At 40.3% G+C, this 15,304-nt stretch overlaps 1 protein-coding gene across 3 annotated transcripts in view; it reads right to left on the bottom strand.

The window, feature by feature from the left end:
• Positions 1–15,304, bottom strand: part of PDE7B (phosphodiesterase 7B) — a 330,410-nt gene that overhangs the window by 26,989 nt on the left and 288,117 nt on the right. For all 3 annotated transcript variants that reach the window (XM_005551917.5, XM_065543434.2, XM_005551916.5), the window contains 3 exons: positions 14,735–14,830; positions 11,854–11,954; positions 10,280–10,411 (listed from right to left, as the gene is read on the bottom strand). In XM_005551917.5, coding sequence (XP_005551974.1) covers positions 10,280–10,411; positions 11,854–11,954; positions 14,735–14,830 — 329 coding nt within the window. The remainder of the gene's footprint in view (positions 1–10,279; positions 10,412–11,853; positions 11,955–14,734; positions 14,831–15,304) is intronic.

Raw genomic sequence — 15,304 nt, 5'->3', positions numbered from 1 at the left:
TGCCCCTGCTCTAGAGATCTGTGGAACTTTGAACTTGAGAGAGATGATTTAGAGTATCTGACAGAAGAAATTTCTAAGTGGCAAAGCATTCAAAGGGAAGCAGAGCATAAGTTTGGAAAATGTGTAGGCTGATGATGCAATAGAAAAACCCATTTTCTGGGGAGAAATTCAAGCCAGCTGCAGAAATTTGCATAAGTCATGAGTCAAATGTTAATCACCAAGACAATGGGGAAAATGTCTCCAAGGCATATCAGAGACCTCCATGGCAGCCCGAACCATCACAGGCCTGGAGGCCTGGGAGGTAAAAGTGGTTTCCTGGGCCAGGGTCCAGGGTTCCTCTGCTCTCTGCAGCCTTGGGACATGGTGCCCTGCATCCCAGCTGCTTCAGCTCCAGCCGTGGCTAAAAGGGGCCAAGGTGTAGCTCAGGCCATTGCTTCAGAAGGTGCAACCCCAAGCCTTAGCGGCTTCCACATGGTGTTGAGCTTGTGGGTCCACAGAAATCAAGAACTGAGGTTTGGGAACCTCCACCTACATTTCACAGGATGTATGGAAATGCCTGTATGTCCAGGCATAAGTTTCTGTAGGGGCAGAACCCTCATGGAAAATCTCTGCTAGGGCAGTGCAGAAGAGAAATGTAGGATTGGAGCCCCCCCCGCCACACAGTCCCCACTGGGGCACTGCCTTGTGGAGCTGTGAGAAGAGGGCCACTGTCTTCCGGACCCCAGAATGGTAGATCCACCTATAGCTTGCACCTGTGTACCTGGAAAAACCACAGACACTCAATACTATCCCGTGAAAGCAGCTGGGAAGGAGGTTGTACCCTGCAAGGCCACAGGAATGGAGCTGCCCAAGGCATGGGAGCCCACCTGTTGCATCAGTGTGACCTAGATGTGAGACATGGAGTCGAAGGAGATCATTTTGGAACTTTAAGGTTTAATGACTGCCTTATTGGATGGTGGACTTGCATGGGGCCTGTAGCCCTTTTGTTTTGGCCAATTTCTCCCATTTGGAATGGGTGTATTTACCCAATGCCTGTGACCCCATTGTATCTAGGAAGTAACTAACTTGCTTTGATTTTATAGGCTCCTAGGTAAAAGAGACTTGCTTTGTCTCAGATAAGACTATGGACTTGGCTTTTGGGTTAATGCTGGAATGAGTTAAAACTGTGGGGAATGTTGGAAAGGCATGACTATGTTTTGAAATGCAAGGACATGAAATTTGGGAGGTGCCAGGGGCAGAATGATATGGTTTGGCTGTGTTCCTATCCAAATCTCATCTTGAATTGTAGTTCCCATAATCCCTACATGTGATGGGAGGGACCTGGTGGGAGGTAATTGAATCATGGGGGTGGTCCCCCATGCTGTTCTCGTGATAGTGCATGAGTTCTCATTACATCTGATGGTTTTATAAGGGTTTTTTTCCCTTTTGCTCACACTTCTCCTTCCTGCCACCATGTAAAGAAGGACGTGTTTGCTTCCCCTTCTGCTATGATTGTAAGTTTCCTGAGGCTTCCCTAGCCCTGCGGAACTGTGGGTCAATTAAACCTCTTTCCTTGATAAATTACCTGGTCTCAGGTGTGTCCTTATAGCAGCATGAGTATGGACTAATACAGTTCCTTTGGTATTTTTATACCCATATCAGTATAAAATATAACTTAGAATGAGTCAGACATCTGTCTGTCTTTTGGAAAGTGGAAATAGGGTAACTGTGAAAGGTAAGTGGAAAAGTGGAACTGGCTTCACTGCCCTGCAAGCACATTCCAGGCAGGTCAGTTTAAGGACCTAAAAATGGATTCTGTTAACACTGTTTATGCCTGTGTACCCCTTGGAAAGTCTTCACATATCCCCATGGGCACACATACCCTGTGTGAAAACTGTGGCCATATATGACTGCTATTGAGGGCAGGGAGCATATCGTATTCATCTCTGTGCCATGGTATGTGGCACAGTGCCACTTAAATAAGTAAATATTTGTTGAATGGGTGCTGAGTAATTGATACCCCAAAGTTCAGTAGCTGCAAAAGTTAAAAGAACTGTTAAAAGAAAGAGCCCTATTTGAATTTTTGGTCAATATCTGATAGAAGCCAGATTTAGGATCTTCTGTAGTGAAATCCTTAGACTCAGGTAAAATCCAAAGAAATTTTAAAATTATTACAGCAATTGGTTCCCTCCCACTACTCATTCACAGACAACAGGATTAGGTAAATGACTCAAGAAATAACATGTATCAGCTTGCATTTGTCAATTCCAAGATGCAATGAGATCATTCCAAGAATTTTTAATCATTGCTACTCCTTCTGCATGGTATACTCTCTGTGTATTCTTAGTAAGACTGCAATAATAAGCAGGAGAAGCTATTAAATATTCCCTGGACATCAGAACTGTTCTGGGTATTGAGGATATCACAGTGAATGAGTTAGGTGACCAGAAATGTACTGTCTGTCTGGGAAGTGGACATCTAATCAGGCAATAGCGATTGGAGTGAAACATACTGTGATAAGGAAAGTAAGAGAGTACTGGAAAATCACATAGGAGGGGCTTTAAGATGGAATTTTAGAGAAAAAGAAGGCTTTCAGGAGGGAAATATGTCCAAATTGAGATCAAAAGGATGAGCAAGTTAGAGAGGAATCAGAGAGTACAGACAACATACTCTATTGTATATTGTATTTGAGTAAAATATACCATGGAATATTACATTTTATTCAAATAGAAGAAAGAGCATGGGTCTGAAGATCTGTAAGCAAGAGGAATACTTTATATCTTTATCTTGTTTTGTTTTTATCTAGGAATTATCACTTTCTAATAGAAAACATATTTTACTTACTTTCTGTTTCCCTTAGAATAAAGCAGACTTTTTTGTTTGTTTTGTTCATCTTCTGTACTCCTGCACCTAGCATATATTCAGCACTCCATATATATCTGCTGAATGGACAAAGGATTGAGTGATATGTTTGGGAAACTGGAAGTTCAGCCTCGATGCACAGAAGCCTGGGAGGGGAATGGTGGGAAGTGAGGCTGGAAGGAATGGCAGGGGTCAGATCAGAACGGGGATGGTAAATTGTGTTAAGTCATTTGGACTCAATCCTGAGGCATAGTAGGGTTTTAAGCAGGAATTGATGTGGTCAGATTTGAGTTTCAGGAAACTCCTTCTGTCTTCATAGTGGAAAAATGGCTAAACCAGGCAAGGCTGAGAGTAGGTGGATGAGAGGATGATGCTGGTGCCCTGAACCTAGGGGTGGCGAGCAGACTTGCATACACTGGGATTTCTTAGTGAATTGCCAGAGATAAGAATGCTGTACCCTCCCTAGCAAGAAGCAGCTCTACTCCTACAGACTCATCTTTCACAGAGGCTCAATGACTCATATCAACCAAAGGTAGACTGAGAAAAAGAAGAAAAGCATCCGAAATGGTCATGGAGATCTAAACACGTGGTGAGAGGATACAATTTACTATCCTTTGAAACCCTAACCGGTTCTAGAATACCACATCAGGTACCATGTCTGTCTACTTTTAAGAAGTATCAGTTCAGTAATTTCACATTATCCTGATGACAATGTGTTCTAGTGGCTCAAACTGTTCCTACTTGCAGTTTTAAGAGTAATCTTCATCTTAAAGTTGAAGGAGTGAGCATCTACCTTTGTGACAACAAAACCTATTCGAACTTTAATTTGAAAAAAAAAAAAACCCTTCCAACTTCTAAGGCAAAAGCTTCACTTCCCTTTGTGCCTGAATTAGCAAGTATTTTTCACCCTAAAAACAAAACAATCCCTTTGCTAGTATCGTACCTGGCCTTTAATACACCACCAACACAGGTTTTCAAATTAAGTCAAGAGGGTATTTGGCAAACAGAATCTGGCCGAGCAGAGTTGCTATCATACAAAGCAGATTTAAACTGCTTTTTCCTCTATTTGTTGGATACTTTATTTGATTAAAATACTTCAAATGATGATGATAAACTGAATCTGGGGTACAACAGGAACCAGAGTTAATTGCACAATTTAAATCCAGAGGATACAGAAAGAAAAACATCAGGAACATTGTCTATATTTTCATTTTTAATTGCTCATGAAACAAGGTGCAAGACTTTAGGAGATAATGGAGGCTGCTGAGTTCTTCCCTAACAAGCCAAGTGGTCTCCTTGGTAACGCTATGAGAGCCCCAGCCTAGGAGGTCTCAGTGGAATAGAAGCTCCTTGAGCCCTAAACAAGACCTTGGCCCTTGAAGAAACGATAGCACTGCCTTGTTTAATGACTGTTTGAAGATATCTTTCTCTTATTTGTTCTTCATCTGTCCAAGACACTGAGCTGAGAGCAGGGAGTGGGGATACCAATTGCTGTCTGCAGAGAAGCCTGGGGTTCAGATTGGGGATGGCAGAAACTTTATGGAACAGAAAGTCAAATTTGAGGCTCCTTTTATAATTTTAACACTACTTTCCAAAAACACCTTTCATACTGTAGAAATTGTGAGCTTATGTTAATCTTTGCAGAGGTTTGTTTGATGGGGGGGAGGTCATAGGACCACGTGGAAGGAATATTCTCCTGGCTAGGTCAACTTCATGTCTGTGATTCAGACTCATTAAGAATAAAAAGTGGTTCAAAATGCTGAACCCCCTCTAAGTGCTTGTGATAAATGACTGAGAAAACTGATTATAAACTTCTGCAAGACATTATAGAATGCAATAAATAAAATGTTTATGGGACAATGTTTTAAGTCATTATTTTAAGGATGCTCTGTCATGAGTAAATGATAGAGTCCATGTTGTTGGACTCTATCGAAAGGAGTTAAATTTAAAATTGAACTGAAAGTTATGCCTTTACAATTCATAATCACCAATGTTGTATGTGACTTAATGCTTACTTTGCACAGTTGCCGAGCCCACCATTAAAATTGTATGTGGGTTGGAGGGTGAAGGAACAGAAAGTAAATTCTTGGTTCTATTTCTCACGTGCTGTTTTTCCTCCCAGTCCATCCTGGACACCTGGACTGCTTCCAGTCTGAAGAGAGAGGTGCCAAGTGGAAGTGCCTTCAGTGCCTTCATGTTGAACTTGGTTGGCAGTTCAGTGAGTGAGTCCCGCCCAGAGAACAGACCATGGGAGGGAGCCCTCTGACCTGACCTTCACTCCAGCTGCCCTTCTCTCTCTTTATCTCAGGGCAGAATAACAGGCTGGATGTTATGCAATGATCTTCTTATTTATTAGAACTAAAAGAGCACAGCCAACAGAAGGAGGGAGAGGAAGCCCTCTTCCATTTTATCTCATTTATAATAAGTCTGGATTGTAGCAAAGTCACGCACAGGGTGTTCCCCAAGCCACATAATTCCTGGCACATCCTCTCTACGGTATTCTTGTTGACCAAATGTGCATGCATAATTTTTGTGTATATATGTACATATATATTTTTCATTCATTACCATGGTTCTTAACATTTTCAGAATCTGCAACTCATTTTAAAATTTGATGACAGTAAGTTATAGACCCTCTTCCTAGACAAATGTTCATACAGACATCCTGTGAAAATTTGCAAATAGCTCCCTGAAAGCCCATTTGTATCTCAGCAAACAGGCCCTTGAGAGGCTAAAAGGCTACGTTTGCAAAGATTTTAAAATATCACGTGTTGTATTTTGGTTGGTTTTGCTCAGCTTACATATTATGTAACGTTATCTTTTTTCCCTTTGATATTGAAAACTTGAAGATTTGTGCCAGTTCCTCATCTATAACGTAATGCGGAGTAAAGATTTCTTGATCCAGGTCATGTCCTGTCCAACTAATCTGAAGTTACTACAAAAGAGAGCATGGGCACGGAATCATGATAGGCACAAGACACTGATCAGAGACGGGGCTGTAGATGGCAGGACCATACTCAGCTAAAGGCCACCAGACATTCCATTTTCAGTTATTCTGCAGTTGTGGAATTTAATTCTAAAAGTACATCAGCTCATCCTGCCTCTATTGCCTTATTTTCATCTCAGCTATTAAAAATGTTACACTTTTTTTGTTTTTGAGATGGAGTCTCGCTCTGTTGCCCGGGCTGGAGTGCAGTGGCACAATCTGGGCTCACTGCAATCTCTGCCTCCCGGGTTCACGCCATTCTCCTGCCTCAGCCTCCCGAGTAGCTGGGACTACAGGCGCCCGCCACCGTGCGTGGCTAATTTTTTGTATTTTTAGTAGAGATGGGGTTTCACCGTGTTAGCCAGGATGGTCTCAATCTCCTGACCTCATGATCCGCCCGCCTTGGCCTCCCAACATGCTGGGATTACAGGTGTGAGCCACCACGCCCGGTCTACTCAAACTTTCTAAGGCCCAATTTATAGCATTCTTTTTCTATGCTCTTTATTTTCCCCCTGAAACTATCTGCAGAATCAGTTTCCCTTTCCCCTGTCTTCCCATCACATTCATTTGTAGCTAAATACTTTAAAGTATCTATCAAGCCTCTCACACTTTAGATCACTTTTCTTTTCTCTTCTTTTTTTTTTTTTTTCTTTGAGACGGAGTCTCCCTCTGTTGCCCAGGCTGGAGTACAGTGGTGCCATATTGGCTCACTTCAACCTCTGCCTCCTGGGTTCAAGTGATTCTTCTGTCTCAGTCTCCCAAGTAGCTGGGATTACAAGCATGTGCCACCACGTCCAGCTAATTTTTGTATTTTTAGTAGAGGTGGGGTTTCACCGTGTTAGCCAGGCTGTCCAACTACTGACCTCAAGTGATCCCCCTGCCTCAGCCTCCCAAAGTGCTGGGATAACAGGCGTGAGCCACTGCTCCTGGCCTTGATCACTTTTCTAGAACCCTCTTGTCTGCCTCACTACAATAGGAGGATTGTAGGAGAGCTGTTAGTTTCTTGCACACGGTAGGTGATCAGTATGAATTTCAGAGGCAGTATGCATAGTTCTTAGGCACTTTGGCTCTGGAAACCAAAAAGTTGAGTTCTAATTCCAGTTCTACTATTATCTGCTTATTTTCAGGAAAAACACATTTCCCAAGTATCAATAGCCACTGGGCTATTGTGAAGATTAATAATATATGACATCAAAGGCATTTGGCACAGTGTTTGGGTCATAGTAAGTGTTGAACAAAGGTTAGTTAAATAGTTTGTTGAACTGAACTTTTTGAAAGAAATGTTTTTCATCTTTTTGATGTTCCTTAGTATAGTTAATAGTGATTGTATATAGCCAAAAATAAAGGGATCATAATTTTTTGACAAAATTGAAATTTCCTATTATTTTCAAGTCCTTTTAAACAATTTTTACTTTCAGTATTTACAAGTAGCAATTTGGCTAAGAAAAGTTTCAGCTTGTATTCTAGCCAGCTGTGGAACACTGGAGATATCTGTATGGTGCTATGTGATACTGCCTTGCCTTTAACTTTGTTCTGAAATCTTAAACGACATGGATCTACAGCCTCCAAGAGATCCTAAGACCAGTTGAACAGGTGACTGATACAGGTAGTGTCCTGAATGTGGTCCCTAGACCTATACCTCAATTTCTCCCTAGTCATCATCAAAGAGATCCTTCTTGGTTGGGCATGGTAGCTCAGGCCTGTAGTCCCACGTGGCTCATGACAGTAATCCTAATGTTTTGGTAGGCTGAGGTGGGATGATCACTTGAGGCCAGGAGTTCGAAACTAGCCTGGGCAACATAGTGAGACCCTGTCCCTACAAAAAACAGAATTAGGTGTGGTGGCAGGTGCCTGTAGTCCCAGCTACTAGGGAGGCTGGGGTGGAGGGATTGCTTGAGCCCAGGAATTCCAGGCTGCAGTGAGCTATGATCGCACTACTGCACTCCAGCCTGGGTGAGAAAGCAAGACCCTGTTTCTGAAAACACACACACACACAGACACACACACACACAGAGACACACACACACAGACACACACACAGACACACACACACACACACAGACACATACATGGATCCCTCTCTCTTCTCTTTCCTTACAGGGACAAGGCCAGAGAATTAGAGAATAAATTTACTACTGTGGGGGGAGAAAAAAACCAAACCAGTAGCTCACTTTATTCTAGTAACGTCTTTGGATTCAAAGAACAGCACAAGTATCTACTCTTTAAAGATTTTAAAAAAACAATTGTATCAACATGAACTAATCCCTCAAACCTCTTTCAAATTGGGATTAAGTTTGCTTGGATTTTAATCATTTTGAGCATCTGAGTTTGAACAAATGTTTGAGGGCAGAGATTGTGTTTCATTCATCTTTGAACTTCTAGGACTTGGATAATCAGCCATATATTGCAATATATGCAGTAAGTTTATATTTCTGATTAAAAATATGTGACTATATGTTGCATTGAAAAGGCCTGTAGAACTTGGTTGTATTAGAGTGTTCATTTTTAATAAAAAGATGAAAATAGGCCAGGCATGGTGGCTCACGCTTGTAATCCTAGCACTTGGGGAGGCCAAGGCGGGTGGATCACCTGAGGTCAGGGGTTAGAGACCAGCCTGGCCAACATGGCGAAAGCCCATCTCTACTAAAACCACAAAAATTAGCCTGGCATGGTGGTGGGCGCCTGTAATCCCAGCTACTCAGGAGGCTGAGGCAGGAGAATCGCTTGAACCCAGGAGGCAGAAGTTGCAGTGAGCTGAGACCGAGCCGCTGTACTCCAGCCTGGGTGACAGAGCAAGACTCCATCAAAAAAAAAAAAAAAAAGAAAAAAGAAAAAAGAAAAGAAATGTTATTAAAAACTATCTTCACTTCAAAAGTTTGAGAAAAAAATCAATTTTTCCGAGAAAATCTTTAGTATCTGAATCAGATAGATTGGGGTATTTCTGAGAATCAATTTTTGTTAATCATCAGTGAGCATGTAATTCTTCACTTACTAATGAAATTCTATACTTATTTTCTTGTTTTTATGTCTTTCTTTAATATTTAGCATATTTCTTTCTGAATTGCTCTCTAAATAAGAACTTGCTACATGTTCTTCGTATATTACATGTGAAAGTGTAGTTTTATGACCTTGGTTTTTATGTACAAATCAGTCAATAGCAGTAGTTACTCTCTGAAACGTCATTGGTAGGATTTATTTGATGATGAGAAATTAGAATCATGTAAACATTTACATTATATGTTAATGGACTGAGTAGCCAACCTTGTTGACTGATTTTCTTTTTCTAATAAATGACATTTGAAAAAGTCAAAATTGACAGGAGGAAAAAAAAAACCTTGTTTTGGGGGTTTTCACGATAGTCATTCATTTTTTCCCTAGTTAAATATCTGTGTCTTTTCTCAAGCAATACATTTTGCTGCTGAGATGGTTTAGAAAATTAAGTTTTAGCTTTTTTTAAATCTTTGTTTAGATTTTAGGTCACCATCAAAAGGCTTTTTTGGTTCTATTATCCTGTCTCCTCTACGTGGCCATATCTATCCCAGCTCTAGGTGCTGGCTGGCAGCTCAAGGGAGCTCAGAATTGAAATATATGCTAGGTAAACATATATGTCTTGGAAACCTGTTTCCTATCTGTGCCCAAAGCTAATCAACTGGATGGAGAAAGGCTTCTTTTCATGTTCCAATTGTACTTTATTGAAAAAAAAATGCATCCTCAAGTTGCAAAATCTTGTTTAATGCAGCTGTTTTATGGGCATCTGCCAGGATTTCTTTCAGCACTCATTTTTTTTTTTTTTCAAAAGATCTACTAAAACTGATATCAATGACTCTCTTGTGTGAAATGATTTTGTTAATGACAGCTGAAAGTATTCAAATAACCACATTGAAAATTCTGGAAGTAACTCATTTACGATCTAGGGCTTAATATCTGAAACAATGTTGTAGAGAAGAATTCTTCAGGCCAACCTTCTCATATTGCTCAACTATTTTATAACAATGAAGTATGCCTATTGTCTTTAATAACATATCTCTGACTCAGAGGCCAACACAGTTCAGAAATGGCCCCAGAGTCAAGTCTGAATTAGGGTTGCACCTCGGAAATATCCACGGCAGTCCTGCAGGAACTGGCTTTAACTGGCCATTATGTACAAGATAGTCTCCATGGAGACAGATATTCTCAGACCATGAGAGGGGAGGTTCAAGGATCCTGTTCAACTTAAGACAATTTCAAACCTGCTTTGGAGCAAATTGAATTCCTTGGATATCCTTGTAAATTAAGTTAATCTCCCTTACAGGATATGCTGGGCCTATTTCAAACCCATGCTCTTTGGATGTGGTCTCCATCATTGAGGCTAACCCTAAAAGAAGATTTTCTCCATGGGCGAGATTCAAGCTTGAGCACCGGGCCTAAGGCAATTGACCATACTGTGTCTGGCGCCAGGTTGGGCTCCCTTACCTGATATAGGTTGGCAAGATGGTGGTTAGTTTTTATCAAAAATGGCTGGTTCACCCCTGGGTGGTCCACATCGTGTGCTGCTGCAGCCAGCAGTCCAAGCATGATGTCCAGAGGTGTGAGGAAGCTGGCGAGCTGTTAAAAAAACAAATTGGGAGATTGGTATGTTTTCACAAATAAGCTCATAATCATTTTGGCTAAATCAAACACAATGGATCATCATGGCATTGTTTAAGCCTATCAGCGAGATCTTTACCCTTTGAAGCATTAAATGAGGTGACAGTCACAGGAAATCACAGGCAAAAAGGAAAGGACTGTGTGGAAAATAATTGGGTAAACTCAAATTGTGTAGATCATTCTGGTATCCCCTTCTTCCTATTCCACTCTGTTTTGTTTTGTTGTTGTGATGGCATTGCTTGTTGGCAACACTGCTGTTGGGTGGATAGGGAAAAGACAGGGCCTAAAATCAGCCTTGTTCCTAGAGAAATGTGTAAATGAAGAAAAAAGTTGAAGTCATGTGATGGACCTAATAAAAAATCATTTGTGTATTTCAACTGTCTAATATATCTTTGCCACTTTGAAAGAAGTGGGCCGACTTGTAAGATCTGCATTTTTTTCAATGTATAATAAATAGTGGGAGAATGTATGAGAATCTGTGATTTTCTGTTTAGCTAGGAAAATAAGCAGAGACATGGGAATCCAATACTAACTTTAAATATACAACTGCATGACATATTGCAATGCTTAGACTACTTGGAAATTAAAAAACAGAGCCATTAATGTCCTTGGGATATGTTGCAGGGATGAGGCACCCACTCAGCTTTGCCCTGAGAGTGCCTGCTTGACATCTGAACATTAAGTGGTTACTGTCAAAGCATCCACGTATGTAGGGGGATGTTAAAAACAGATTGAACTCAACAGTCTTAGAATATAATTTTCCCGAAACCTTAAGAAAACTCATCCTGTACCTTGTACCAACAGACTTGATACAGCTAAGGACTGCCTGAATGTTGAGTATTGAGCATTATTATGATGTTTTTAATTTTTAACTTTGGATTGGTTCATTGCATCAGAACATGCTTGCTAAGAGGTCTTTGACATTCACAAGTTTTCTTGGGCCCTGAATCAGGATATCCAGTTGGCTCAGTAGGAAATAGAACATCAGACTTGAGGAGCTTTGATTCCATTTGTTGATCAAAACTCATGCGGTAGGAGACTTTTCCCAGCAAAGTTCAATGCTGGTGCTGTTTGTGGCAGAGATCTAAGGCACGGAGCTAGTTCTATGTACTGTTGAAGATACCTAAGATGTAGCTTGCCATAGAGAGGAAGTTTTTTTTTGTCCTAATGCAGCCTCAAAAATATACAAAATATGAAAGAAAACCTCAGATGAGTCCCATTCTTTTTCATGAACATTGTAAGATTTTCAGAGCTGATACTGGAAACTTAATATCCATAATTTGTGTTCACATTGTTAATGACACATAACATAGTTACTCAGATATGTTGGGTAACTTGGGCCCAGCAGCTAGTTTCCTTGGCATTTCCAGGTGGCTGAGAAGGCAGCTGGGTCATCTTACCTTTGGCTCTTTCAGGTAGCAGTGCATGGCCTGGGTGACATCAGCTGCGTGAACAGCATTGTGATACGGGTTTTGGCTGTGGTAATCTTCTTGAACCATGACTGGGAGGTAAACAGATAACTCAATCAACTAAAACCCAAATAGGAGTGGTGTACTAGCTTAGACTTACTGTGGGTGCTTTTTGCTTAAAAATATCAGTGCCTCCAAAATGTGCAGCATAGAGATGCTTTAAAAATAAACGTGGTTTGCAAGCTTGGCAGTTCTGCTAGGCTGTTTTTAGCAGAGAGCAGAGATGGACAGCAGAGGGGAGAAAGGCCAAAAGGATTTGTGAAGCCTTGGGATTTCTCACCTCCTTCATAAATCTCACCTTTCTGACTTTCATAAAGGCTGTCATTCATAGGAAAAATAAATATGTAGGAAAAGGACAACTTTATCTCACACGATAGTCTGAGTTTCTGCCATTTATAAATAATATGCCACAAATGAGGTTTCCTTCAAAGAGCCCTAGTAGCATCAGAATACTGATATCCAAAGACTGGTTTAACACTTGAATAACAAATACCAATGAAAGCAAATCAGGGCCTCTTAGGGCAGAGATTCAGAGTACTGCCTTGATCCAACTGTGGACTCCTTGCATTTATTTCTACCTTATTCAAGTTAGAGTATCATCTTTCATGCTCCTGCAATCTAATGCAAGGCTTAGAGTGCTCTTGGAACCAAGTAGAGACACAGACAAGGCAATTTTGGTTTGCTATTTATGGAAGACACTAGCCTGCTTCAGCTCATAACCAAGGCGATGCTTAGGATGCAATATATTCAGTGTCTATAGAGTGTCCTGCTTTGCAAGTACAGCCAGATTCTCTCAGGCCATTGCTATGAATCTGGCTCTGGATTATGGTATTAATTCTGTTGTCAAGTCTTTGTATTCTTTACATATTTTCTGGGTAGATACACATGTCCAAAGTATCTATATCTGTATCTCCCTTTTTGGACAAATCAAAATTATTTGGCCCTATGCATGGCCATTACTTTGTTCCATCAATTAAAATACAATCAGCTTGAGGTTATTTGGATTTCTGGAAATGAGCCATGTTGTGACTGGTTTCAAATATTTCTGTTGCGTTGCACATACCTTATATTCAGCAGGTATATTTTACAATTATATTTAAATCCTCTATCACTTTAATGTCTGTATTGGGCAAGTTACTTAGCTGCAAGTTCCCCCAGTTTCCTCCTTTGTAAAATGGGGATAGCAATAACTCTGAGCTCAAAGTGGAATAAGGATTAAATGTGTTTACTAATATATGCAAGTCCTTGGAAGAGCTTCCAGCAGATGTAAGCACCATAGAAACCTGGGTGTGGCTCCCGTTATTATTGTCACGCCTGTTATTTTCTTCTAATGGCATTAAGTCAGCTTCCAAAATCAAAGTACAGCCATGTGGCAAGTCAAAAAGAAGCCAGAAACATGCTAAATGGCGGAGGAAAGTCATTTGGTGATTAGAAATGTGCCCTGAAAAATTCACTAGCAGATAAATAAGAATACACACAAATTTAAATGAGAACTGAGGCTGCCTTTTGATACAGAGTAATGATGGAGTTGAGTGGAAAGATGGTGGACTCCCAAGTCAACAGAGCTAGGCTTGGACTCATATTCTGCCACTTACTAGCTGTTGGCCTTGGGCAAGTAATGAAGCCTCTTTGTACCTCTCCTAAACTATGGGACAAATGGTGATAATAACATCCTACTTGCAGATTTGTTTAAATGGTTAGAAATAATTTGCCAAAAGTACTCTGCTCATCGTGGGCACTACACAAATGGTAGTTATTATTATTTTTTAAAAAGCCTATTGAAAATTTTCAATAACTCATGTCCTGATTAGAATTATTTGAGGCACATGCTGCTGGAGGTTTGTTAATATGTCAGCAGACAAGTATCTCTTTGAAAATGATATGTTCCTGATGGTTTTCTTTACATATAATTTATTATAAACATAACTACACCTGACCCTTGAGAACATGGGTTTAAACCACGTGAGTCCACTTGTACTCAGATTTTTTCTGCCTCTGCCACCCCTGAGACAACAAGACCAACCACTCCTCTTCCTCTTCTTCCTCTGCCTACTCAGTGTGAAGATGATGAGGATGAAGAGCTTTATGATGATCCACATCCACTTGATGAATAGTAAATACATTTTCTCTTCCTTGTTATTTATTTATTTATTTATTTATTTATTTATTTATTTATTTTTAAGACAGAGTCTTGCTCTGTCACTCAGGCTAGAGTGCAGTGGCACGATCTCGGCTCACTGCAACCTCTACCTCCCGGGTTCAAGCGATTCTCCCTGCCTCAGCCTCCCAAGTAGCTGGGATTACAGGCACCTGCCACTGAGCCTGGCTAAATTTTTTTTTTTGTATTTTTAGTAGAGACAAAGTTTCACTATGCTGGCCAGGCTGGTCTCGAACTCCTGACCTTGTGATCTGCTCTCCTCCCAAAGTGCTGGGATTCCCCATAATTTTTAAAATAACATTTTCTTTTCTCTACCTTACTTTATTGTAAGAATACAGTAAATAATACATAGAACATACAAAGTATGTGTTAATTAACTGTTGGTTATTGGTAAGGCTTCCAGTCAAAAGCTATATACAGATTTTTGACTACACAGGGGGTCAGCACCCCTAACCCCCAAGTTGTTTGTGATCAAACACTTTTTAAATGATTTAGGATGAACAAGCCATATTTTAAAAGTAAGATGAGATCATTTAAGATTAATTGGAGGTCTTCATCTATCGTCCTATGGTTCTTACCACTTTATATTAAAGAGTATTATGCATTGCCATTATTCAACAGAATGGGGCTAGAAATGTGTAAACAAGGACTTACCTAAAAATCGGTGTAAGGTCACCATATCTAACTTGAAATGGTGAATAAGTCCATGGGAATTGAAGAGGTGGCACAGCAGTGTTACCAGGCTGTTTCCTGTAGGAAAACAGTCACTTACTTTAACTCATTTTGACCATCACTAAAATATCAAGATTGACAATAAGATCCAAAATCTCTGTAATAAAGTTTCTTTGATAGAATTTTTTTCCCTTTAGATGTGAAATTATTCAAGTATAGAGCATATTATTACTATGATCTGATCCTAGGTTTTTTCTTATTGTACAAGTAAAATTAGCTCAGACCTTCTCCCTTCACCAAAGGCAATGAAGACATTAAGAGTTAGAAGGAATCTGCCTATTGGGGTGTCGGGGATACATACATACACACACAAATACACGTGTACATGTGTATTTTTTTAAAGACACAGCTTATGGCCACTTGAAATATTCCGTAAGTCACTTCCAATTGACGATTCCATTTACAGGTGTATCTAAACTACCATACTGCTTAATAATCATAGCCTATTCTTCTTCCTATGGAAAATCACTCAAGAGGAGATCTGACTATGAG

Source organism: Macaca fascicularis, chromosome 4 (genome assembly GCF_037993035.2).
Source record: "Macaca fascicularis isolate 582-1 chromosome 4, T2T-MFA8v1.1".
Lineage (NCBI taxonomy): Eukaryota > Metazoa > Chordata > Mammalia > Primates > Cercopithecidae > Macaca > Macaca fascicularis.
This window is presented reverse-complemented; position numbering and strand designations above follow the sequence as displayed.